We start from the raw sequence: 25,966 nt of genomic DNA, 5'->3' as shown, positions 1-25,966 counted from the left end.
AGCCCCAGGCTGGTGTGGGGCTTTAGGGTCTTAAGCCCCATCAACCTCTGGAGGGTTATTAAGGCTTAAGACCTTAACCTTACTGACCGGCCATTGAGGATACTTTTAGTCCTGGATATATTTCAGAATTAAAGGGAACTGCATATTCCACAAGATATACAGAGTGTAGCGACTCGCTTACACCTGAGTGAGTGAGTGAGTGAGTGAGTGAGTGAGTGAGTGAGTGAGTTTTAGTTATCGGTTACGTGAGAAATAAGCAGGATGGTTGAGTACCATAATCAGGCCTACGGTAGGCGAGGTAGAGAAGGTTTGAAGGGAAAGAGGAGAGAAGGCTGTAGAGGAGACGACACGTGGTGGTGGTTGTGGTGGTGGTGGTTGTGGTGGTGGTGGTTGTGGTGGTGGTGGTTGTGGTGGTGGTGGTGGTGGTGGTGGTGGTGGTGGTTGTTGACGGTGAAAGTATTTAGAAAGCTGTCCATTCTTTGTTCTTGAGGCACCTTCCAGAGACCATGATAGGAAGACATGGCTCCCTCAAGTGGCAGCGGCCGATAGTGGAGGGGGGGGGGGGAAGCGATAGTAGAGAAGGGGGGGGCGATAGTAGAGGCGGCGGGGGGGGGGAGCGATAGTAGAGGCGGGGGGGGGGAGCGATAGTAGAGGCGGGGGGGGGGGAGCGATAGTAGAGGCGGGGGGGGGGGAGCGATAGTAGAGGCGGGGGGGGGGGGAGCGATAGTAGAGGCGGGGGGGGGGGGAGCGATAGTAGAGGCGGGGGGGGGGAGCGATAGTAGAGGCGGGGGGGGGGAGCGATAGTAGAGGCGGGGGGGGGGAGCGATAGTAGAGGCGGGGGGGGGGGGAGTGATAGTAGAGGCGGGGGGGGGAGCGATAGTAGAGGCGGGGGGGGGGAGCGATAGTAGTAGGGGGCGATAGTAGTGGGGGGGCTATAGTAGAGGGGGGCGATAGTAGAGGGGGGGAAAGAGATAGTAGATGGGGGGGAGAGATAGTAGATGGGGGGGAGAGATAGTAGAGGAGGGGGGAAGAGATAGTAGAGGAGGGGGGAAGAGATAGTAGAGGAGGGGGGAAGAGATAGTAGAGGAGGGGGGAAGAGATAGTAGAGGAGGGGGGAAGAGATAGTAGAGGAGGGGGGAAGAGATAGTAGAGGGGGGCCAACGATAGTAGAGGGGGGGGGGAGGCTAGTGGCTTTGGCGCCCAAAACAGAAGAGGCGACGGTCACTCCTGGGAGGAGAGGAGCGGGGCCGCCGCGGCTAGCCACCATCCCTCCGCCCCTCCCTCTATCCCCCACATAAACAGCCGACCCCCTGCCCGTCTATGGTAGGTAATGGCCACTTTGCAATTTATTGGTTAAGAGGGGTTAGGTAAGACCACCTCCCGGGCCAGGGCTCAGGCGGCGAGTGCTGGGATGGTCGCCGCGGTGCTGGGGAGAAGCACTCCTAGCTGGGATGGTCACACCAGCCAGCCGCACATACGCGCACGCACACGCACGCACACACGCACACACGCACGCACACACGCACGCACACACGCACACACACGCACACACACGCACACACACACACACACTTGATTGACAGTTGAAAGGCGGGACCAAAGAGCCAAAGTTCAACCCCCGCAAGCACAATTAGGCGACTACTTAAGGGCACCTGGTGGCCGAGTGGTCAGCCCGCTGGATACGTAGTCTTGTGGACCGGGGTTCGATTCCCGGCGCCGGCGGAAACAGATGGGCAGAGTTTCTTTTATCATTATGCCCCTATTACCTAGCAGTACATAGGTACCTGGGAGTTAAACAGCTGTTACGGGCTGCTTCCTGGGGGTGGGGGGGGGGAAGAGGAAAGTAAATTAGAAACAGTTGATTGACAGTTGAGAGGCGGGTAGAAAGAGCAGAGCTCAACTCCCGCAAAGCACAACTAGGTGAATACGCACATACGAGGTCAAATTAAAATATAGTAAACCTCATCACTGGGTTCTGGGTAGGGAATGTGGCTACGAGGCGATGACCAGGAGCTGAAGCCGTATCCTAACACTCGGGCGAGTCCGTGTAAACTTACACCAGCGCGGGACCAAAGAGTCAAAGCTCAACCCCCCCCCCCCCCCGCAAGCACAACTAGGTGAGTACACACACGTGTGCGCACTTCAGCGGAAGATAACAAGCAGGAAGACATGATCACAACATGCAAAATACTCGGGGGAATTGACAGGATAGACAAGATACCAACTGGCAGACATTATACTAAATCTATCTTGAGAGAAAATGGGTAATATCAATGATAGTATGTACGGACGTAAGTACTTTCTTCAGGAGTCAGAACAAGGTGTTATTGAGAACGCTGGGCTCCACGTATGTTAGACCAATTATGGATTGCGCAGCACCATAATAATCCTCATCTCCCTAAGTACAAAACCGCATTCCAGAATGTTCACACACATTCAACCTGCCTGGTCCAGAGCTTAATCAATTGTCTATACTAACAACCTGGTCACTGGACGAGAGGAGAAACGGGAAACATGATCACGGCATCTTGAGGTTATCTTGAGATGATTTCGAGGCTTTTTAGTGTCCCCGCGGCCCGGTCCTCGACCAGACCTCCACCCCCAGGAAGCAGCCCGTGACAGCCGACTAACACCCAGGTACCTATTTTACTGCTAGGTAACAGAGGCATAGGGTGAAAGAAACTCTGCCCATTGTTTCTCGCCGGCGCCTGGGATCGAACCCAGGACCGCAAGATCACAAGTCCAGCGTGCTGTCCGCTCGGCCGACCGGCTCCGACCGGCATACAAAGTACCCCAGGAAACCTACGATATTGAAAAGGATACACAGACAGTAAAGAACAACAGCATGGCTGAAAAAATTAGACACCCAACCGACACATAGATGAAAAAAGTTTCGCTCTGTCCTGGACAATTATGAAGCAGTGAAAATGGAAGAGTTAATTGATTAAAGATTAAGCCACCCAAAAGGTGGCACGGGCATGAATAGCCCGTAATGGGAAGAGTGGCGGGGAAAGTCAATTTATATGGTAGGAGAGCAAGGTGAAAAGGCGAGAAGGATAAATTATAGAAGGTAAGATGTATAGGAACAAAGTAGAAGTATGGGAATAACGGAAGATTGTAGTATAGGAAAAATTAAAAGGAAAGGAATAGGTAACATCCCGTGTGTAGGTTCGAACCCTCATCACGGCCCTTGTGGATTTGTTCAGTTAATAAGGTTGAGGTGAGGGGATAAGACTGAAATATGGAATATAGAAAAATGCAGGTCAAAATGCGAAGAGAACGACGCAGGAAAAAAATAAGAGACAAACGAAATAACATAAGAAAAAGGAAGGAGAGTGTCTAGACTCGAGGGTATAAATCTAAGTCAGGTCACGTTCGTCAAGAAGGCAAGAGCAGCACAAGACCAGGACCGAGGTTCGTGTTGTGTATGAGAGCAGAGTCGACAAGACGGCGGCTGTGAAGACTGCTGGCAGAAGATTACTTGGGAAGACCACCACTCTATAGGATGATTAGTCTCTAGTGACAGGTATTACCACTGGCCGGGTGAAGATCTTCCTTACACACGTAGCAACAAAGGAAGCCAATATAACCCACAGTGTTCAGGAAGAAGGCCTTCAGTGTCAGGAGTACGAGGGTGCAGGAGCCGTACAGGGAGGTAATATATTTTAATTTTGTTCCGGAGGGAGAGTTTATTGGGCAGCGTCACTCAGGCTCGCAGGCAGAGGTCCAGACGATGTCCTTCACTCAGGCTACTGCTGCTACAGATTCCATGCCGAATCTCCGTATGTAGTTTTATCCAAGACAAATTCTTTCAAATTACAGATTGCCTCCTCCGATCACCACCTTTTCGTCCATAATGATTGAGGTCGTCGATTGATTGATGAAGATTAAGCCACCCAAAAGGTCGCACGGGCATGAATAGCCCGTAAGTGGTGGCCTTTTTGAGACATTACCAGTATCAAGAGATGATACTGGAGATCTGTGGAGGTGCGACTGCACCCTGCGTGACGGGAGATGTCTCCCTTGAGGTCGTCGGGTGCGACTGCCTTTTACTAGCGTCCAGATCCACCGACTTGCGCTTCGATCTGTCCTCCTCGCCTCTCAGCTACCTCGTCACGGTGATGTCTGATGATGACCCGGATTTCTACAAAATTCTTGGGGAGGAAGTATTCAATATCGTCTCCTTCAGCACTCCCGACAGCCAACACACGCGTTCGTTCATTTCCACAGATTCCAACACGAGCAGGAGGCCACAGGAATGTGACCATCCTTCTTGGACTGACGCCATTTTCACAATTCTCTTGATGTCATCCACTATCCTCCTGTTAGAGGCTGTTGCCGCTAACTTACTTGCAAGATGACACGAGGGTCGAGAAGCCTTTCAATAGACGACCGACGGCAGAGGCTTTGCCCAGGAGTTCAACATTTACGCGCGCGCACACACACACACACACACACACACACACACACACACACACACACACACACACACACACACACACACACACACACACACACACACACACACACACCTAGTTAACATACCTAAGATCCATACCAAGTTAAACACAAGACAAAGTTAGAGGAGATTCAGAGGAATGCCACCAGACTAGTCCCAGAACCGAGAGGTCTGAGCTTCGAGGAAAGGCTACGGGAGTTAAACCTCACGTTCCTGGAAGACAGAAGAGTAAGGGGAGACATGATGACCATCTACAAAATTCTCGTGGGGAATTGACAGGATGGACAAAATTCCACCCATTTATTCAGGCACTATTCAGGGTGGACTATTTAGCACGAGTGGTACACGAACAAGGGAACACAGGTGGAAACTAAGTACCCAAATGAGTCACAGACACATTAGGAAGAATTTCTTCAGTGTCTGAGTAGTTAACAGATGGAATGAATTAGGGAGTGATGTGGTGGAGGCTGACTCCATACATACAGTTTTCAAACGTAAATTTGACAAGAGCCCAGTAGGCTCAAGAATCTATACACCAGTTGATAGACAGTCGAGAGGCGGGACCAAAGAGCCAGAGCTCAACCGTCGCAAGCACAACTAGGTGAGTACGCGCCTCCCTCTCATTTCTATCCTGTCCACTCAATCTTCCCCGACTGTCGCGCGCCCTTAGATTCCTGGACGAATCTTTACCAACTAATTCTATTATTATTATTAACATCTTTATTGACAAAATTAATTACAATTTTGCCTAATCTGAGGATTTTGATAGTCTTATTAAATTGAGGATAATGCTAGTATTCACTGTCACGCAGGACAGAGGGTCATACATAAGACAATAGGCCTAAACTGTAGGCTGAAGCACATATATATCACGGTTACAATCAATGTTTTAATGTGTGGATATGTGAAAACAACTTTCTATTGTGCACTGCCACACAAGTGCAGGGATGGGTTCATAAGTGATACAGCTTAGAATATAAGTAGAAATTGTTCTTCATTCTTTAAAATGGACAAGCAAATTTTGGGTAAATTGTTAGGATGTCGTCCAGAACACCTGAGTCAATAAAATAGTTACACAGTTGGTGGTACAATAGGCCAGGAGGTCTAAAGTCCTTTACGGTTTCACATTCATCAATATAGTGTTCTAGTGAATGCATTAAAGGTTTATCACAGAGTTTACAATCTGAATATTCTGGTAGTGGCTCAGCCTCACTAACCTGCCAGATGTGTCTATAGCCAAGGCGAATTCGCGCGATTACTACATCACATTGCCTGGTCCGGTTACTGTGCTGACCATACAAATACCTATTATTACAGAACTTGTCATAACTTTTAATACTGCAGCTTTCAGGTCTCTGTGCATTTCTTAGTTCTTCTAAATCTGAATTAATTTCTTTAATTTGTATGTTTCTAATAACTGCATTAGATAGTCCAAAATCATAATCAATGTTTTCTTTCCTGCAAGCCTCATTGGCCAATTGATCTACAAAGTCATGTTTTTCAACTCCAACATGGGATGGGATCCACACAAATTTTATACAAGAATTATTATCATTGGCAAAAATTACATTCCATTTAATATTACAAGCTACTTCCGACATACATTGTGATGGGTTATTTAAGGACTGCAGAGCACTTTTAGAGTCACAGAAAATAACTCCACCACCATTGAGCTTAAGGTATTCAGTGGCTAGATAAATACCCAATAGCTCGGTCTGTGTCGTGCTTGCCCAGTTGTTCAATCTCTGTGTACTAGTCAAGATCATTTCATTCCCTTTATACACTGCACATGCACAACCTGTTCTACCAGTGCCTAACTGCACAGAGCCATCAGTAAAGGCATAGGATTCAGTCGGTTTGAGAATTTGAAGATGACTGTCAATAGCTTCTAATGTTATACATCTCAAAATGTCAGTGTTATACATTTGTTTTACACTGATGGGAGTATAATGCAGAGAGACCTCCACATCTTTCCAAGGGGGAATATAGTGAACAGTTTTATCAGGGTTAAGAGATACATTCAGTTTCTGAAGATTATAGACACAACAACTGAGCCACACACTGTAGGGAGCTTTTTGCGGCGGATTGAGGGAACAGTCAGAATTGTTTAGAATGGATCTCAATTTAATTTGAATAGAGCTGGGGGGACCATTATTTTTCAAAGTTTTGGCGCAAAACATAGTACTAAGTAGAACTATTCTTTCGTAAATGGAAGGTAAGTTTAGTTCCTTTCTCATGTTAACAATTCTGACAGTTCTAGGACAACCCAGGATGATGCGCATGGCATCATTCTGTACTACATCTAGGCCTTGTAATTGTTTAGGAGAAAAATTAAGAAGATGCAAGGCATAATAATCAACAACAGATCGTATAAAGGCAATATAAAAACTACGAGCATATTTTATGTTAATGCCAAATCCTTTGCCAACAAGAGTTCTGAGAGGTTTAAGACGCTCAACAAGTTTTTTACGCAGGTTGCTGATGAGATTTGTATCATTAACCTCGACTCCAAGATATTTATAATACATATAAATATATATACGACCACAACTATCAAGAAGGTCCCACCTAGGATACCTGGGTATATAGCATACAACTAATTCTAGGCATCATCTGCATCAAACTGATCCTATACCACCCATTAAACCCACCCAGCTTACACTTGAGACCCAAGCCGCCGAGGACAGGGCCCCCGAGCCCCCCCCCCCCGAGGACAGGGCCCCCCCTCCCCGAGGACAGGCCCCCCCCTCCCCGAGGACAGGCCCCCCGAGCCCCCCCCCCCCCGCCGAGGACAGGCCCCCCCCTCCCCGAGGACAGGCCCCCCCCCTCCCCAGGACAACCATCAAGGATGTAGAGAGCAAAACACCACCACAGCCTCACGATTTTCACTTAAAAATCAGCTGGAATTAAAGCAAAAATAAACGAAGAATTGACCTGACGTGATGGACTGTGACAACACAAGTCCCAGAGATGACAGAAGGTTCCCGGAGGGCTCAAGAGGAGCGAGTCTTGAGGAAACAAGATGTGAACCCAAATGGACACATTCCGACTACATCAGAAGCATAAACAACCTGGTTGATACCTGGTTGATGGGGTTCTGGGAGTTCTTCTACTCCCCAAGCCCGGCCCGAGGCCAGGCTCGACTTGTGAGAGTTTGGTCCACCAGGCTGTTGCTTGGAGCGGCCCGCAGGCCCACATACCCACCACAGCCCGGTTGGTCCGGCACTCCTTGGAGGAATAAATCTAGTTTCCTCTTGAAAATGTCCACGGTTGTTCCGGCAATATTTGGGGAATAACCCCCTTGGGGAAACGACAGAAGAGCCAGTAAATATTATGAAGACAATAACAAAGCTAACAGATCTATTATTTAAACAAAATGAAATAAAAACACATTGAAATAAAGCAAAATTATCGAAATATTAACTATTTCCAGTCCAGCTTCGATTAAACCCGCTCCCGGCGAGGCGAAAATAGGGTGCAAAATTAAATATATAAAAGGAAATTCCACATGCATGTCACAGATGACAAGGGGGAGGAAGAGGGGGCAGAGATACACCTTCAAGGCCAACCAGCAGCTCTTCACCCCAGAACGAGGCCGCTGTTAACTTGGATCACCATGTGCCATTAGCAGCCGTTGACCACTGCATCCTGATCGTTGATTATGTGATATAACTGAAAGCAAAACCTAGTCTTTGGCCTGGCGACGGAACAGAGGGGGGGGGGGAGGAGAGGGGGGGTGGTGGCCGGCAGATCAGAGTGGGGAGGGGGGTAGGGGGTGAGGCGAAATAATAATAATTGATTAAAAAAACGGTAATTAGGCTCAGACACTGATGAACGAGGTGTACAGAGCCTGCGAGGTAAGACTTCTAACTAGTTAACCGCATTAGGGCGACTGCCTCTCACACTTACCTTAATGAACTCTGAAATTGAGGTAATTTATACGTTGCTCAACACGACTCCCGCAGTGAGGACTTGGTGGCCAGGGTCCTCCAGTCATCAGACGCCCCACTGCCACCAAGCATCCTGCGAGATGACTGTCAGCCTTACATAACTCGACGTCACCTTGTGTAACCTTTCAGGTCGTCTACGGCAGCAATGCGGACGTGCCCGAGAAGGTTCATGAAACAAGACACTACAGAATACACTCGACCGCGAGAGAGCGACAGCGAGATATTTGTTTATTAACGCATTTAGGTACATCTGCATTCACGCAGCTGCCCCTAGACTATATGAAGGGGAGTACAGTGTGTGTGTGTGTGTGTGTGTGTGTGTGTGTGTGTGTGTGTGTGTGTGTGTGTGTGTGTGTGTGTGTGTGTGTGTGTGTGTGGTGTGTGGTGTGTGGTGTGTGTGTGTGTGTCAAGGACTAGCTTCGTGATGCTAAACATCTCCCATCACACAGGATGGTTAGTCATACAGGGCCATGTGATCAGTAGTCTGCACCGGCGAATTCTGGGTGTATTATGATGATATCCTCAACACGAGAGTTAATTTAGGATTTATTCCTCCAAGGAGTTCCGGACCAACCGGGCTGTGGTGGGTATGTGGGCCTGCGAGCCGTTGCAAGCAACAGCCTAGTGGACCAAACTCACAAGTCAAGCCTGGCCTCGGGCCGGGCTTGGGGAGTAGAAGAACTCCCAGAACCCCATCAACCAGGTATCAACCAGGTTAATAAAGTGATTGCCAAGCTCCAGGTGCCTCATACCAGCAGATCTGATGATGGGTCTAATGACTGGACATTCAATAATGTAGTGTGAGAGATCATGCCACAGTTCCTGCTCACAGAATTTGCTGCCGGAGTGCTCAGGATTGGGAGATCCGTCACCTGTAGCCACCTGCCACAGGTAACGGTAACCCAACCTGATCCTGGCAACCACTGTGTCGCACAGTCTGGTCCACGTTTTGTGCTGCCCATATACACAGGTTTCAGATATGAACAAATCATAGCTTTTTATATTAGTGCTTTGAGGCCTTTGGAGAGAGCGGAGAGAGCGGAGAGAGAAGGGAGAGAGAAGAGAGAGGAGATATCTCCCCCGGTGTTTAAGCGTCCCCACCCAGGCTGGTGCAGTGTTTACACAAGGTGGAGACGCGAGTCTAAACACAAGACTGTTTACTGCAGCTCGCAATAATTGGCTTACACTTGCAATTAACACTTAATTATTTTAACATCCTAGAAAATATTTCCTCCTCCCGTCTGAACATTTAGTTTAAAACCCGCAATTTGAATGAGAGTTTTCATCTCTACAGAGCTTTTTTTCGCATCTCTCGACCGTTAGTTTTAACACACGTCCTAAGATTGTACTCCACTCTACATCTTTGTTAACAGATAATAGAGCAAAGACCAGCTCTAGAGCCAAGATCACCGACTCTTGAGAGAGACTTCTGCGAACCTCGCTGTAAACATCACAGAGCTAATGTATCCAGGTCTGATGTTCCGTCTGTCACAAGGAGTGGCGTTTGTTTAACTGGCTGATGTTAGAGTGCAGCTGCCTTCACCAGCTTCTGGGAGAGTGCAGCTGCCTTCACCAGCTTCTGGGAGAGTGCAGCTGCCTTCACCAGCTTCTGGGAGAGTGCAGCCGCCTTCACCAGCTTCTGGGAGAGTTGCAGCCGCCTTCACCAGCTTCTGGGAGAGTGGCAGCCGCCTTCACCAGCTTCTGGGAGAGTGCAGCCGCCTTCACCAGCTTCTGGTTGAGTGGCAGCCGCCTTCACCAGCTTCTGGTTGAGTGGCAGCCGCCTTCACCAGCTTCTGGGAGAGTGCAGTTGCCTTCACCAGCTACTGGGAGAGTGCAGCTGCCTTCACCAGCTACTGGGAGAGTGCAGCTGCCTTCACCAGCTACTGGGAGAGTGGCAGCTGCCTTCACCAGCTTCTGGGAGAGTGGCAGCTGCCTTCACCAGCTACTGGGAGAGTGGCAGCTGCCTTCACCAGCTACTGGGAGAGTGGCAGCTGCCTTCACCAGCTACTGGGAGAGTGGCAGCTGCCTTCACCAGCTACTGGGAGAGTGGCAGCTGCCTTCACCAGCTACTGGGAGAGTGGCAGCTGCCTTCACCAGCTACTGGGAGAGTGGCAGCTGCCTTCACCAGCTACTGGGAGAGTGGCAGCTGCCTTCACCAGCTACTGGGAGAGTGGCAGCTGCCTTCACCAGCTACTGGGAGAGTGGCAGCTGCCTTCACCAGCTACTGGGAGAGTGGCAGCTGCCTTCACCAGCTACTGGGAGAGTGGCAGCTGCCTTCACCAGCTACTGGGAGAGTGGCAGCTGCCTTCACCAGCTACTGGGAGAGTGGCAGCTGCCTTCACCAGCTACTGGGAGAGTGGCAGCTGCCTTCACCAGCTACTGGGAGAGTGGCAGCTGCCTTCACCAGCTACTGGGAGAGTGGCAGCTGCCTTCACCAGCTACTTTGAGAGTGGCAGCTGCCTTCACCAGCTACTGGGAGAGTGGCAGCTGCCTTCACCAGCTACTGGGAGAGTGGCAGCTGCCTTCACCAGCTACTGGGAGTGTGGCAGCTGCCTTCACCAGCTACTGGGAGTGTGGCAGCTGCCTTCACCAGCTACTGGGAGAGTGGCAGCTGCCTTCACCAGCTACTGGGAGAGTGGCAGCTGCCTTCACCAGCTACTGGGAGAGTGGCAGCTGCCTTCACCAGCTACTGGGAGAGTGGCAGCTGCCTTCACCAGCTACTGGGAGAGTGGCAGCTGCCTTCACCAGCTACTGGGAGAGTGGCAGCTGCCTTCACCAGCTACTGGGAGAGTGGCAGCTGCCTTCACCAGCTACTGGGAGAGTGGCAGCTGCCTTCACCAGCTACTGGGAGAGTGGCAGCTGCCTTCACCAGCTACTGGGAGAGTGGCAGCTGCCTTCACCAGCTACTGGGAGAGTGGCAGCTGCCTTCACCAGCTACTGGGAGAGTGGCAGCTGCCTTCACCAGCTACTGGGAGAGTGGCAGCTGCCTTCACCAGCTACTGGGAGAGTGGCAGCTGCCTTCACCAGCTACTGGGAGAGTGGCAGCTGCCTTCACCAGCTACTGGGAGAGTGGCAGCTGCCTTCACCAGCTACTGGGAGAGTGGCAGCTGCCTTCACCAGCTACTGGGAGAGTGGCAGCTGCCTTCACCAGCTACTGGGAGAGTGGCAGCTGCCTTCACCAGCTACTGGGAGAGTGGCAGCTGCCTTCACCAGCTACTGGGAGAGTGGCAGCTGCCTTCACCAGCTACTGGGAGAGTGGCAGCTGCCTTCACCAGCTTCTGGGAGAGTGGCAGCTGCCTTCACCAGCTTCTGGGAGAGTGCAGCTGCCTTCACCAGCTTCTGGGAGAGTGCAGCTGCCTTCACCAGCTTCTGGGAGAGTGCAGCTGCCTTCACCAGCTTCTGGGAGAGTGCAGCTGCCTTCACCAGCTTCTGGGAGAGTGCAGCTGCCTTCACCAGCTTCTGGGAGAGTGCAGCTGCCTTCACCAGCTTCTGGGAGAGTGCAGCTGCCTTCACCAGCTTCTGGGAGAGTGCAGCTGCCTTCACCAGCTTCTGGGAGAGTGCAGCTGCCTTCACCAGCTTCTGGGAGAGTGCAGCTGCCTTCACCAGCTACTGGGAGAGTGGCAGCTGCCTTCACCAGCTACTGGGAGAGTGGCAGCTGCCTTCACCAGCTTCTGGGAGAGTGGCAGCTGCCTTCACCAGCTTCTGGGAGAGTGCAGCTGCCTTCACCAGCTTCTGGGAGAGTGCAGCTGCCTTCACCAGCTTCTGGGAGAGTGCAGCTGCCTTCACCAGCTTCTGGGAGAGTGCAGCTGCCTTCACCAGCTTCTGGGAGAGTGCAGCTGCCTTCACCAGCTTCTGGGAGAGTGCAGCTGCCTTCACCAGCTTCTGGGAGAGTGCAGCTGCCTTCACCAGCTTCTGGGAGAGTGCAGCTGCCTTCACCAGCTTCTGGGAGAGTGCAGCTGCCTTCACCAGCTTCTGGGAGAGTGCAGCTGCCTTCACCAGCTTCTGGGAGAGTGCAGCTGCCTTCACCAGCTTCTGGGAGAGTGCAGCTGCCTTCACCAGCTTCTGGGAGAGTGCAGCTGCCTTCACCAGCTTCTGGGAGAGTGCAGCTGCCTTCACCAGCTTCTGGGAGAGTGCAGCTGCCTTCACCAGCTTCTGGGAGAGTGCAGCTGCCTTCACCAGCTTCTGGGAGAGTGCAGCTGCCTTCACCAGCTTCTGGGAGAGTGCAGCTGCCTTCACCAGCTTCTGGGAGAGTGCAGCTGCCTTCGGGAGAGTGGCAGCCGTCTTCGCCAGCTTTTGGGAGAGTGGCAGCCGCCTACACCAGCTACTGGGAGAGTGCAGCCGCCTTCACCAGCTTCTGGGAGAGTGCAGCTGCCATCCGCAGGCTAAACCATCGGGATATTGCAATCACAATCATCAGGTCATAAACTCCTTAAGCCATATTGTTAATTCAAAAGAGACAAGGACAGGGGAGAACAGACACCTATCATTAGAGGTGGAGTATTGAGGACTGGCGATCTGGCTCGGGGGACCTGGGTCACGTTGTGGGGGGGATGGGGGCGACCACCTCCGTCTTGGTGACAAAGGATTGGTCGAGCCTGACTGGCCAATCACCTCACAGATCAACAGCCTCAATGCCTGCGAATTCTTTGTGTACAAGCTTGCGGCTCACAATTCACCCGCCTTATTTGTCAGATTCTTTTGTCTATTCTGTTCTCGACGGGTGATGAGCTTCTTGCAGGGTCCGCGTTCGATTCCCGATGGTCTATAATCGGCATCGTTCTCTGTCCTCATCTCCCAGCTCTTATTCTATCCTCCGTACTCTTCCAGGTTCAGCGCTTTCTGTTAATTACAGTATTTTGTTGCTGTCGAAACTTGTGTTTTATAAATTTCAAAATACTATATATAGAAAATCTCAAGGACCTGGAGTTTTTAAGGAGAGTCTAGATAAAAACGCTAACTTGCAAGACTTGGTACAGTAAAAGCTTACTTTTCGCTAGCTGTGAGACGAAGCTTGTATTAAGTCTTTGCAGTCCAAACTGTGGGAACCGCTTAAGAATTGCTTATTATTTAACGAGATCAAAAGCAAGCGTTCGTGCTGTGTACTCCAGAACTGGTCTGACGCACGTGGTACACACACAGGGGTCCTCGACGACTCTCTCTTCACATTCGTGAAGACGGTCGTAATGTTGACCAACATTACACGTGAGTCAGGTGGTATTCTTATGATGGCTTCCGGTGGCAAATCTATGTAATATAAAATGCCAAATGTTTTCATCTGAAGGATTCCAGATAGTTCTCTCTCTTTTCTCCCCATGTAACACACAGTGTAAGGCCTCCTGTTCCCTGCACCCATGCATCACTATTTTACACTTCTCGAGTTAAACTCTAGTAACCACTTCCTGGAGCATCCTTTTATTTCGTGCCATTTCGTTCGCCTTCTCAAAATTTCATTCATCAGAATGTAATGCCACTAGACTGTCTTTTACATTTTCTGCCCGTGTTATATCTCCCGTGATTGTTATGAATCCTGTTCCCTCGGCCACCGTTCTCCACTCTGTTCTTCTGTGCTGATTATTTGTTCATCAAGCCTCCGTGCTTAGTGGCGTGGCTGCCTCCCATCCTGAGCAGTGGTGCAGGCAGCAGCAGCTGGAGCAGTGGTGCAGGCAGCAGCAGGAGCAGTGGTGCAGGCAGCAGCAGGAGCAGTGGTGCAGGCAGCAGCAGGAGCAGTGGTGCAGGCAGCAGCAGCTGGAGCAGTGGTGCAGGCAGCAGCAGCTGGAGCAGTGGTGCAGGCAGCAGCAGCTGGAGGAGTGGTGCAGGCAGCAGCAGCTGGAGGAGTGGTGCAGGCAGCAGCAGCTGGAGGAGTGGTGCAGGCAGCAGCAGCTGGAGGAGTGGTGCAGGCAGCAGCAGCTGGAGGAGTGGTGCAGGCAGCAGCAGCTGGAGGAGTGGTGCAGGCAGCAGCAGGAGCAGTGGTGCAGGCAGCAGCAGCTGGAGGAGTGGTGCAGGCAGCAGCAGCTGGAGGAGTGGTGCAGGCAGCAGCAGCTGGAGGAGTGGTGCAGGCAGCAGCAGCTGGAGGAGTGGTGCAGGCAGCAGCAGCTGGAGGAGTGGTGCAGGCAGCAGCAGCTGGAGGAGTGGTGCAGGCAGCAGCAGCTGGAGGAGTGGTGCAGGCAGCAGCAGCTGGAGGAGTGGTGCAGGCAGCAGCAGCTGGAGGAGTGGTGCAGGCAGCGGCAGCTGGAGCAGTGGTGCAGGCAGCGGCAGTGGAGGTGCAGGCAGCAGCAGCAGCTGGAGCAGTGGCAGGGGCGGTGACTGCATGCCTGATCTTACGAGATGAGGATTACCCCAGGCGGCGGCGGACCGCTGGCACACTACACCTAGTGGGACAGTAGGTGGAGGGTGGTGGTGGGGGGGGGGAGGAATGGTTCCCAACCATTTGGACGGCCGGAGATTGAGCGCCGACCTGCATGTTGCTCTATCGTTCAGCTTCAGTAGTTGGGCAAGAGAGGGTAGAGGTGAATGAACAAATTTTAGAAATGTGAAATATATTGTGAGCTATTTATATCCATCCAAACTCAACCACATGCATATCTAACCTACGCTTGAAACAATCCACCAATCCGATATCATGTTCCTCGGTTCTTTGTTCCATTAATCACCAAACCTATATTTCCAAACCAGTAATAACCCAGGTTTTCCTAAATATTTAAATTTGTCCAATTTATATCCACTGCAGGAGCGAGAGGACGCAGGTCGGCAGGATCATGGGTCGCCCATGGGCGCCTGACAGCTGGGTGGACAGCGCTTCGGATTCGTAGTCCTGAGGTTCCGGGTTCGATCCCCGATGGAGGCGTAGACAAATGGGCAAAATGTTTCTTTTACCTTGATGCTCCTGTTACCTAGCAGTAAATCGGTACCTGGGAGTTAGACAGCTGCTTTCTGGGGGTGTAGGCCTTGTCGAGAACCGGGCCGCGGGGACACTAAGCCCCGAAATCATCTCAAGATAACCCCTGGAGGATGCCGTAGACTGAAGGTGACGGCCGATCATATCTTGGTCTCAAGGGAAAGCCGGGGGAAAAGGCCGAAAGAAAGTGGACATTTTCCTTGACTCAGGAAGGTGACATTCACAGCGGGCGTGAACTCAACCTCGTGATTATTCGAACCTCAGATAGCCTGATGCTCTAAACACGCTAACGTGTCCAGTACGTTGACCAGACCACACACTAGAAGGTGAAGGGACGACGACGTTTCGCTCCGTCCTGGACCATTCTCAAGTCGAGTGCGTTATCCATTTGACCATTGCAGGACAGCAGGTGTAAGTCGCGACACACATGCACCTGTGACCACGTCCCTGTCACCTGCGGACGGCCCTCTAACCCACCACCCAAAAAAAACAAAAAACAAGAGGGTTGAACCAAAAGCCTGAAGACAACACTATTACGATCAAAAGCTCTAGTTTATTTATATATACATTACTCTTTACATTCTTGTACAGGGCTCACCATAGCCCGTGCTTCTTGCCCCGCTCCTGTGCCAGGTAAGTTATGGGCTCACCATAGCCCGTGCTACTTGGAACTTGTTCCGAGTAGCTGAATCTACAACAACAACAACAACATTCTTGTATAGCCACTAGCACGCGTAGCGTTTCGGGCAGGTGCTTAATCCTAATATTCCCCGGAATACGACCCCCACCGAATCGTTTAACAACTAGGTACCCATTCACTGCTGGGTGAACAGAGGCTACAGTTAAGGATTTGCTCCCGGTCAAGCCTCCCCGGCCAGGATTCGAACCCAAGCCAAAGTGCTTGCGAAACGCCAGACGAATATCTTACCACTGCGCCACGGGGACACGCATCTAAGTATACCCGAGAATACACATCAGGGAACACACTGAAAAGGGGGAGATATTTTAATGGTTTAGTGCAGTAGTCTATTATAACCGGACTGTCACAGGTTTAAGACAGGTGGAGGCATGGAGGGGGGGGGGTCTTGTGGCTGCGACCTCACGGCAAGTTGACGGCTGCTCCTATGTTGTTGTTAAAGATTTAGCTATTCAGGACGGAGTGTCCATGTAGCACGGGCTATGGTGAGCCCGTAAAGGCTGCTCCAAGCATCCTGGCCTGGCCAGGGTGACGCTGGCCAGGAGGCTCCCGTGACAATGACAGTCGCTTTGATGGACGGAATTCTCTCTCTCGCTGTGCCAGGGCGACGATTAGGGGCGTGCCAGGGCGACGATTAGGGGCGTGCCAGGGCGACGATTAGGGGCGTGCCAGGGCGACGATTAGGGGCGTGCCAGGGCGACGATTAGGGGCGTGCCAGGGCGACGATTAGGGGCGTGCCAGGGCGACGAGGCGTGCCACCAGTCGGGGCAGGTGGTACCGGACAAATTCCTGGGCCCCCCGAGCACTTTTATTGCTCTGAAGCATAGTTTTATCCGTGTATGAGAGAACGGTGCTCAGTGCTGCTTGTAATATATGCCGAGGTCTCGACCTTTCCATGTGAGGCCAAGATAATGGGCGCCCTCCCCGCCATCTCTCACACCCGCTGCTCTCAAGTATTCAGATCCACTCCTTGAAGACACTTACGTCGCCAGTCAAGGCGGAGGCGGAGCCAGTAATATTTTAACTCTAAATAGAGAACAAGTTTTAGACAGCATCTATCTATCCCAGACACACTCGAGTCAATTTGGATGTTGACTAATTTCGAAGTTATGAATTATGATAAAATGCTTTCATATACAGTTTTACGAGGAGGTGGTTCATGGGGGACTGGTGATAGCCGTGAGAACAAAAATGGGGCCCTCAAGCAGGTTCCCCGAGGCCCCAAGCAGGGTCCCTGAGGGCCCCTGCATGTAACAGATGGCCCTGGCCGACACTACCCTCTTGTTAAGGGAACAGTCGAGGCTCTCAGAACACCAACGATGATGGCCCTGAAGGCTACTGGTAAACTTATGCAGCTTTATTGACCTCAGAACCCTTGGAATACCTTCAATTCAGCAAGGCAATAACTCTCGTAGTGACATCACACAGACCCACAACACCAGGATGCACATACACAACCCTCAACCAACACAACCAACGCCTATCACAACGCCTTCTGGCTTCCTTAAAATGATCTTAAATATAAGAAATATACCAGTTGGGATGAACCGAAGCATAGGATTGTGGCGTCTTACGACTCCTGAGTGATGGTGCTTCAGCCCTCATGTAGGCATGACTGATTTTATTGCCAAACTGCAGGTTATTTCCGCGGACGGATGCGGTTGGCTGACGTTTCATCGGCCAGTCAGTACACTAATGTCGGGAAATACGAGTTAATACGAAAAATTTAAATACCGTGAAGCGACTGCAGTTCACTGGTCACACTCTACTGGTGCAGAGAATGACTGGTCTATTAACTTTCTTGACTTATATCCAAGCAGTGCATTAGTCCCCCCCCCCTTTTTTTTACCCCCCCCCCACCCCCGAAGAAAATCAAAAGTTTAATCAATTTTGATACAACGGACTACAATACCTTCGAGCAGAATGGCCCGTTTGGGTGCTTAGTACAGTTGCGGGAATCTATGGTCTTTCATGCTGATGTGAAGGCCTTAGTCATTGAGAATGACAAACTTCTTCGACTAGGCGTCGATGTTTTTTTTTTTTTGGGGGGGGGGGCGTCAAATAAACAATTCAGAGACTGTAGATCTTTAAACTAAAAAAAAAAAAAAAAGTTAACTGTCCAAGCACTTTAGATAATTACAGGATTTTTCTTTGGATCTACTGTAGTTTAAAAAACATCTTACTGCATCTTAATTTCTTTATATTCACTACAATATTTCGCAAATTGGACGCTTTGATATTATCCTTGCAGCAATGTTCTAAATAAAACATTTTTTTTTCTTTTTCCCTGTGACCATTATGCATCCACAACTGTTTCTTTCTCTCTTGGCCCACACGACTTAACTATATTCTTTAAGACGCTTAAGAACAGGACAGTAAATATACAAGTACACGAGGGGATCAAGGCGACACTGCCAGACACGAGCCCAACCACTTGGGCTGGACGGTAGAGCTACGGTCTCGCTTCATGCAGGTCTGTGTTCAATCCCTGAGCCTCCGAGTGATTGGACAACATTCCTTCCCATCCCAAATCCTTAACCTCATATCCTTTCCAAGTGCTATATGCCACATAGCTACGGGCCCTCATTTCTCGACGGATCTTGAAGACATTACATCTTGGCAGTCTTCATGCGTGACGACGGAATTAAGTTTTAGTGTGTATGAACAACGAACATGTAGGTGTATATATATATATATATATATATATCGAAGGTTGAGAGGCAGGTCGTTCTGTATACACGAATTGCCTCTCAACTGCCCCCCCCCCCCCTCCTTCCCCCTTAAGTGGACCAACAGTTTAGACTAGATGCGATGGGTGGAATTGTCTAGTTCGCTCTCAATCTTCTCTTAGTGTTGTGTGTGACGGCCGAGTAAATTTGGGCGTTTAGATACGTATACACCGAGTGACATTATAATTGAATGGTGTCAAGGAAGTTAAGCCGCTGATGCCAAGGATCGAGTAATCCGGTGCTGTTCCGTGTGATGTAACCTTCTGCGTGGACTGGCCAGCCATATCCCACAAAGTGAAAAGCTGCTAGTAATGGGAGACTTCAGTAATGGTCAAACTGATTACGTAATGTAACTAGAGAAAACAAAAACCATGCAGAACAAAGCTGACAGAAGCTGTAGACAGAAACATCCACACATATGTAAAAATGGATGACACCAACTAGCAACCCTAAACATGGTTGTCACAGAGACGAACATTGAAAACATCAAACATTTAATCTCGGAGAGAGTACACTGCATTTCAGTCTTGGAACATGTAGCTCCCCCCCCCCCCCCCCCCACACACACCTGTAGGAACAGAGAGTAGGGAAGAAGAGAGAAAAGGTCTAGCATACAGCCTTGTAAATGCCGTAGGATAAAAAGATTTGAACACATCCTTAACAGAACTATGAAATATGAAGGAAAAATACATCGTAAATATATATAAATCTGAGAAGAAAGCTAGCGAAGCCGGTTTGGCTAGTGTCTCGTCAAGCAGATGGTGTGTGTACGTGTATGTGTACGTGTGTGTACGTGTATGTGTACGTGTGTGTACGTGTGTGTACGTGTGTGTGTGTGTACGTGTATGTTGCACTGTCAACGACCGCCCTAGCAATACCTGTAGAAACCTGGCCACGCCCTGTTGCATGACCTAGGAACACCCCCCTCCCTCCCGCCCCCGTCGGCCACGCCCACAATTGCCACGCCCACAATTGCCATACCTTAAACCTCATCCCGACAACCACACCCAAACAACAAGGCTGGTAGGCGGGCCATCAAGAACTAGCCCTCCCCCCCCACCCACCTTTCTCCTCGGCCACGCCCCCTGTACTGTTAGGTAAGCCAGTGGTGGTGGTGGATGCCCCGCCCACGACTGGCCACGCCCACTTCGCAAAAAGATAAATATTTATACTGAACTCAAAAGTATTCGAACACAAGAATGACTACACAACTGTGCTCCTTGAGCTTGCTTGAGATGCCCGTTATCTTAAATTCGTTTAAAGGTGTTTTCGGCCTTATTGAAAGCGAGTATCCATGTGCATACATATGCAAATGGACGGATGGAATTGTATATGTACACATACGACCAGGGAGGCCTGGTCGACGACCTGGCCGCGGGGACGCTAAGCCCCGGAAGCACCTCAAGGTATACACAAGGTATACATGTGTATATGTATGCGTGTGTGTATATGTTGGTCTGTATGTATGTGCACTACCAGGAGCATGGCTCTGGGCTCCTCCCCCCCCCCCTGGTCATGGTAACAATGGACAGGCTCATTGTTGACCAGACCACACACTAGAAATTGAAGGGACGACGACGTTTCGGTCCGTCCTGGACCATTCTCAAGTCGACTTGAGAATGGTCCAGGACGGACCGAAACGTCGTCGTCCCTTCAATTTCTAGTGTGTGGTCTGGTCAACATACTTCAGCCACGTTATTGTGACTCCTCGCCTGCAGACAGGCTCATTACCCTGGTGCGGGTAACCATGTACACGAGGGCAGAGGCCGCTAACAATTTCCTAGACAACTTGGGGAGGGGGGGGTCAAAGGTCACTGGCTTGGTCACTGGCTTGGTCACTGGCTTGGTCACTGGCTTGGTCACTGGCTTGGTCACTGGCACAAGAGACACGTTCACATGAAGCAAGAGAAGCTGGAAGAGAGGGAATATATCAGGATGATTGAATGATGAAGATTAAGCCACCCAAAAGGTGGCATGGGCATGAATAGCCCGTAAGTGGAGGCCCTTTTGAGCCATTACCAGTATCAACAGCTGATACTGGAGATCTGTGGAAGTGCGACTGCACCCTGCGTGCCGGGAGATGTCTCCCGTGATATATCAGGAGAAAGCGTCAAACCTACATAGCACTGGGAAGGGATATGGATATGGGATGGGACGGAGGAGGGAAGGAATGATGCCCAATCACTTGTGGACGGTCGGGGATTGAACGCCGACCTGCCTGAAGCGAGACCGGAGACAACCTGGAAGTGGTGTCTGGCGGCAGTCGACAGAACAATTCAAGATCAAGATTCAATTCAATCAATTCAAGATCAATTCAAGATCAAGATTCAAGATCCTGACAGAAGTCTATCGAGATAAGAATTTTTCACAAGGAAATTTATATTTTACGTATTAAAGCTTAAAATTTATCTTAAAATTTCTCTCTGGCACCATTCCTTCCCCTCTTCCCCCATTCCAAATCCTATATAAGGATCAGGATTTTTATCCTGATCCCTGACCAGTGCTATATAGTCGTAATAGCTTGGCGCTTTCCCCTTGATAATTCCCCACCTCTCTTAAATAGATACCGTCCTATTCAATCCTCCTCCCCCCATGTTAAAGCGTAATCAATCCCAGCCGGACAGAATGACCCACTAACAAGGGCCAAGTGAGAGGGGGCCAGGTCACCCTATACTGAACCCTGGCTGGCTAGTAGCAGCACAGTTAACAGAGTTAGCAGAGTAACAGCAGAGTTAACAGTAGCAGCAGAGTTAACAGAGCAGCAGCAGAGTTAACAGTAGCAGCAGAGTTAACAGAGTAGCAGCAGAGTTAACAGAGTAGCAGCAGAGTTAACAGAGTAGCAGCAGAGTTAACAGTAGCAGCAGCAGAGTTAACAGTAGCAGCAGCAGAGTTAACAGTAGCAGCAGCAGAGTTAACAATTAACAATTAGACTGCGTGATGGGCACAATAATACTACCTAGTAACGTCAGCCCCCCCCCCTAAGCCACAGTTCTGGACGAGGGAGGGGGAAGGGGGGAGATCCAGTGGGTTGGGAATCTTACCAAACCTCATTAAAAAACATTTACGTGTCCACTTACGAAACCTGTACATCTTTCCTCCATCACGGCGGCAGCTTAAGACACTTCAGAACCCAGCGTTATTGTCATTACAACCCCCCGTAGTGCCTCGGAACTCATAACATGTTTAATAGCTGTAACACCAAGCCGCCAGCACTGTCGAACGATGAAGATAGTTTTTTTTTTTTTTTAAGTGGCCCCTTCAAGCTTTGTTTAGTTACCCGTGGACGGGATTTAATCAAAACAATCCCTTCTGAGGTAGCTAAATCAAAACAATCCCTTCTGAGGTAGCTAAATCAAAACACTCCCTTCTGAGGTAGCTAAATCAAAACACTCCCTTCTGAGGTAGCTAAACAATCAAAACAATCCCCTCTGAAGTAACTAAATCAAAACACTCCCTTCTGGGGTAACTGAGCAATCAAAACAATCCCTTCTGAGGTAACGAAACAATCAACACCATACCTTCTGAAGCAGCGCCGGGTAAACCACTCGTTCATCTTCTAGGAACAAGGATATATATATAGGTAATCCTCGCACTATAGTGAGTAATCTCCTCGTTGTAAACTCCCACTATAGTGATTAATCTCCCCCTTATGTAACTCCCACTTCCCCGTGTGTGTGTGTGAGAGAGAGCAGTTCGCACTCGAGCACCACTTTATATCACCACTTGTCTCCTCCTCGGCTGCTCCTTCTGTGCCTTGCACTATAATCTGGTGTATATCCCTTTACCACAGTCTGCCCCGTAACACAGCCAACCTTCACCTCTCGCCCGTCGAATATACACTGGTGGTCACTATGCCGTTCTGACTTAAATATCTGGCAACCGAAGGGTAAGGGGTGAGCCTTTTTATATAGAGGGGGTAATTAACTGTTTATTTTTTTTACTCAAGTACAAATTTAATTTCTTTATATATTGGGGGTTTATACATAGTGAGGTCATAAGGAGGTTAATTAAGGTGGTTCTTTTACATTGATTTGTTGAATGGTTACAATAGGGACTGGGTGTGAACGAAGCTCGTCTCGAGTCATAGCTTTGAACTGATCAGCCCGTCCGCTAAATAACAACTCATCCTCCCAGCCCGTCCTCCAAACAAAGACACAAAAGTGATTCCATGCACCCGCCAAACCCACTGTTTATGAATGAAAAACAGTTTACACACGACTCACAACTGATTTCGTTCGAACACTTCCGGAACAAGTGCTTCACTGACGAATTTTGCTTGAACCATAACCCTGTAAATGCTTCACCCACGTACTACAAATACAAATAATCGCCAACAGAACCTAAACACCTAACCTATGCCTATATATATATATATATATATATATATATATATATATATATATGCACAATATGCTAATATATTACAATATTAATTTATATATTTGAGAAAATTCCAGTTTTGAATGAACAGCATGTAAAAATTTATGAATGCGTCTGTGGGGTCGATCGCTGGACGGAATGGACTTGAGTCGAAGACGGGTTGCATGACCACAGCTGTTTAACATAGTCTTGTCAATCATATGGTTCACCAGTTTGTATATGCGCTCATCTTTCTATATGACAACAAATTTCTTTCTCCAGCTCTGAAATCCTTGATTTTTCATGTTGATAGGAAATGTATATGTTTATCTCTTAGAATGTTTGGTAATATGTTTATTGTTTGTGATGTGTGTCTATGTATGTATTAACACGATGTACTGAACGGGGTGAGAATAGCTTGAGCTACCTCATCCCATTGTGTGTATTTTACCTCAATAAACTTATTTCAATTTAAATTTCATGTTGACTCCCACCAGCAATCCGAACAAGAGGGGCTTGTTACATCTCACCTAGTTGTGGTGCTTGAAGCGGTTGAGCTTCGGCTCTTTGGTCCCGGCCTCTCAACTGTCAATTCAACCGGTGTACAGATTCCCGAAGAATGTTTGTGTCTTTGGGAATATGAGTATCTCTCTAATTATCTAATTTCTTCCACCCACGGCTTTCATTGTACTAGCTACTTTCCTCTTCTCAGTTTAATCACCTCGTTTACAAAATTTACAAAAATTAATCCAAATATTTACAAGTAATAATAATTTCCAGCACTCGTGAATACAATTTCAATTTACACTCATATTTTTTTGTCCACACAAGAATGATAAAGTTTATTGATCATGATTATTATCCCTATTTACGTTGAGCTTCCTTCTCGTTGAGCACAGCATCAAACTTTCAACTACTCAGCATACAGCACATACACTTTCTCCTCGGAAAATGGCTTTATCGACAAAGATGTTTACATGTTTCATTAGTTCTTATCATGCACTAAGTTCACCCGTCCTTCTCAACTCCTCCAAGGAGTGCCGGACCAGCCGGGCTGTGGTGGGTATGTGGGCCTGCGGGCCGCTCCAAGCAACAGCCTGGTGGACCAAACTCTCACAAGTCAAGCCTGGCCTCGGGCTGGGCTTGGGGAGTAGAAGAACTCCCAGAACAGGTATCAACCAGGTAACTGTGCTCACCTGGTCCAACCTTGTTTCTCAGTGTACACTGGCCGGGCATGAGACAGTGTCCAGTGTCCTGGTGTCCAGTGTCCTGTGTCCTGGTGTCCAGTGTCCTGTGTCTTGGTGTCCAAGTAACTACATTTATAGCCCCAGCCACTCCTTACATCATAAACTTCTTCTACTGTCCTTCAGTAGACAGTAGGAGTAGTGTCTCCTTCTACAGTAGAAGGAGACACTGCTTCTACTGTCGCCCAACCACTTGGGGGTGGACGGTAGAGTGACGGTTTCGCTTTATGCAGGTCGGCGTTCAATCCCCGACCGTCCAAATGGTTAGGGTACTATTTCTTCCCCGTCCCATCCCTAATCCTTATCCTGACCCCCTTCCAAGTGCTATATTAATCGCGATAGCTTGGCGCTTTCCAGACGGGAGACATCTGTCCACGAGGCTAACCATAGCCCGTGCTTCTTGCCCCGCTCCTGTGCCAGGTAAGTTACGGGCTCACCATAGCCCGTGCTACTTGGAACTTGTTCCGAGTAGCTGAATCTATAACAACAACAACAAGGCGCTTTCACCCCTGATAGTTCCCTCCCGCCCTCAATCTACTTTCTGGCTACAAACTCTTCACGGAATTGACCAGCAATCCGTCAACTCCAGACACCCACAAGACTCTCCAACGTCACAATTCCTTTCCTCATTATCTTTCTCCAGGTCTTTCAAGATCCTTTTTCCACATGGCTGTTTTGCTGGCCATCTTAAAAGTCAATATTTTATCCACCCGTTCTCTTCCATCACGTGATCCACTTGTGTATCCGGGATCAGGCCATCTCATATTTTGGTACAGAATACATAAACATCCTCTCACCTGCACCAGTCGGTACAGCGACGTCCTCGCTTGATGCAGGTCGGTGTTCGATCCCCGAGGGTCCAGGTGGTTGGGCACCCATTCATTCTTTCGGATCCTCTATTTCAGCGGAGCATTAAAGAGCTATCTACCTTGCTTCCTCGTAGGCACTGATATGTTCTTAATGAGAGTCAAGTACAGTTATTAATAACTGTGATATATCCTCCACTGCAAAATGTTAATTTTTTTGTGATATTTTATTTATAAAATACAAGAGTTCTTACATTCTTGTAAGAATGTTACATTCTTGTAAGAATGTTACATTCTTGTAAGAATGTTACATTCTTGTAAGAATGTTACATTCTTGTAAGAATGTTACATTCTTGTAAGAATGTTACATTCTTGTAAGAATGTTACATTCTTGTAAGAATGTTACATTCTTGTAAGAATGTTACATTCTTGTAAGAATGTTACATTCTTGTAAGAATGTTACATTCTTGTAAGAATGTTACATTCTTGTAAGAATGTTACATTCTTGTAAGAATGTTACATTCTTGTAAGAATGTTACATTCTTGTAAGAATGTTACATTCTTGTAAGAATGTTACATTCTTGTAACACTCCACAACACTTAATAATCTCAGTGTATACTCCCCCCAAACCCCCCCCCCCCCAGTAAAGACAGACCATCGCATCTGAACTCATCAGTCCAAGTGGATAGTTAACCACATGTACGCTTGTGTTCGGCTGTACCGGTGATCGAAAAGCGTGTGTGTGTAGGGGGGGGGGAGGGGGTCAATGTTCGGATATGCCGGTGATCTACCGCTGTTGCACGCACACATATTGAACCTTGCAACT

The 25,966-nt window shown here is 49.0% G+C and overlaps 1 protein-coding gene across 2 annotated transcripts in view; it reads right to left on the bottom strand.

Annotated features, from left to right (window-relative positions):
• LOC123761096 (importin-13-like protein cdm) overlaps positions 1 to 22,434 on the bottom strand; it is a 97,981-nt gene extending 75,547 nt beyond the window's left edge. For both annotated transcript variants that reach the window (XM_045747037.2, XM_045747038.2), the window contains exon 1: positions 22,249 to 22,434. In XM_045747037.2, the coding sequence (XP_045602993.1) occupies positions 22,249 to 22,283 (35 nt within the window). In that variant the 5' untranslated portion in view covers positions 22,284 to 22,434. The remainder of the gene's footprint in view (positions 1 to 22,248) is intronic.
• Between the last annotated feature and the right edge of the window lie 3,532 nt (positions 22,435 to 25,966).

The sequence above is a fragment of the Procambarus clarkii genome, chromosome 41, assembly GCF_040958095.1.
Source record: "Procambarus clarkii isolate CNS0578487 chromosome 41, FALCON_Pclarkii_2.0, whole genome shotgun sequence".
Classification (NCBI taxonomy): Eukaryota; Metazoa; Arthropoda; class Malacostraca; order Decapoda; family Cambaridae; genus Procambarus; species Procambarus clarkii.
The sequence above is the reverse complement of the archived record's forward strand: the minus strand, read 5'-3'. Positions and strand labels throughout refer to the sequence as shown.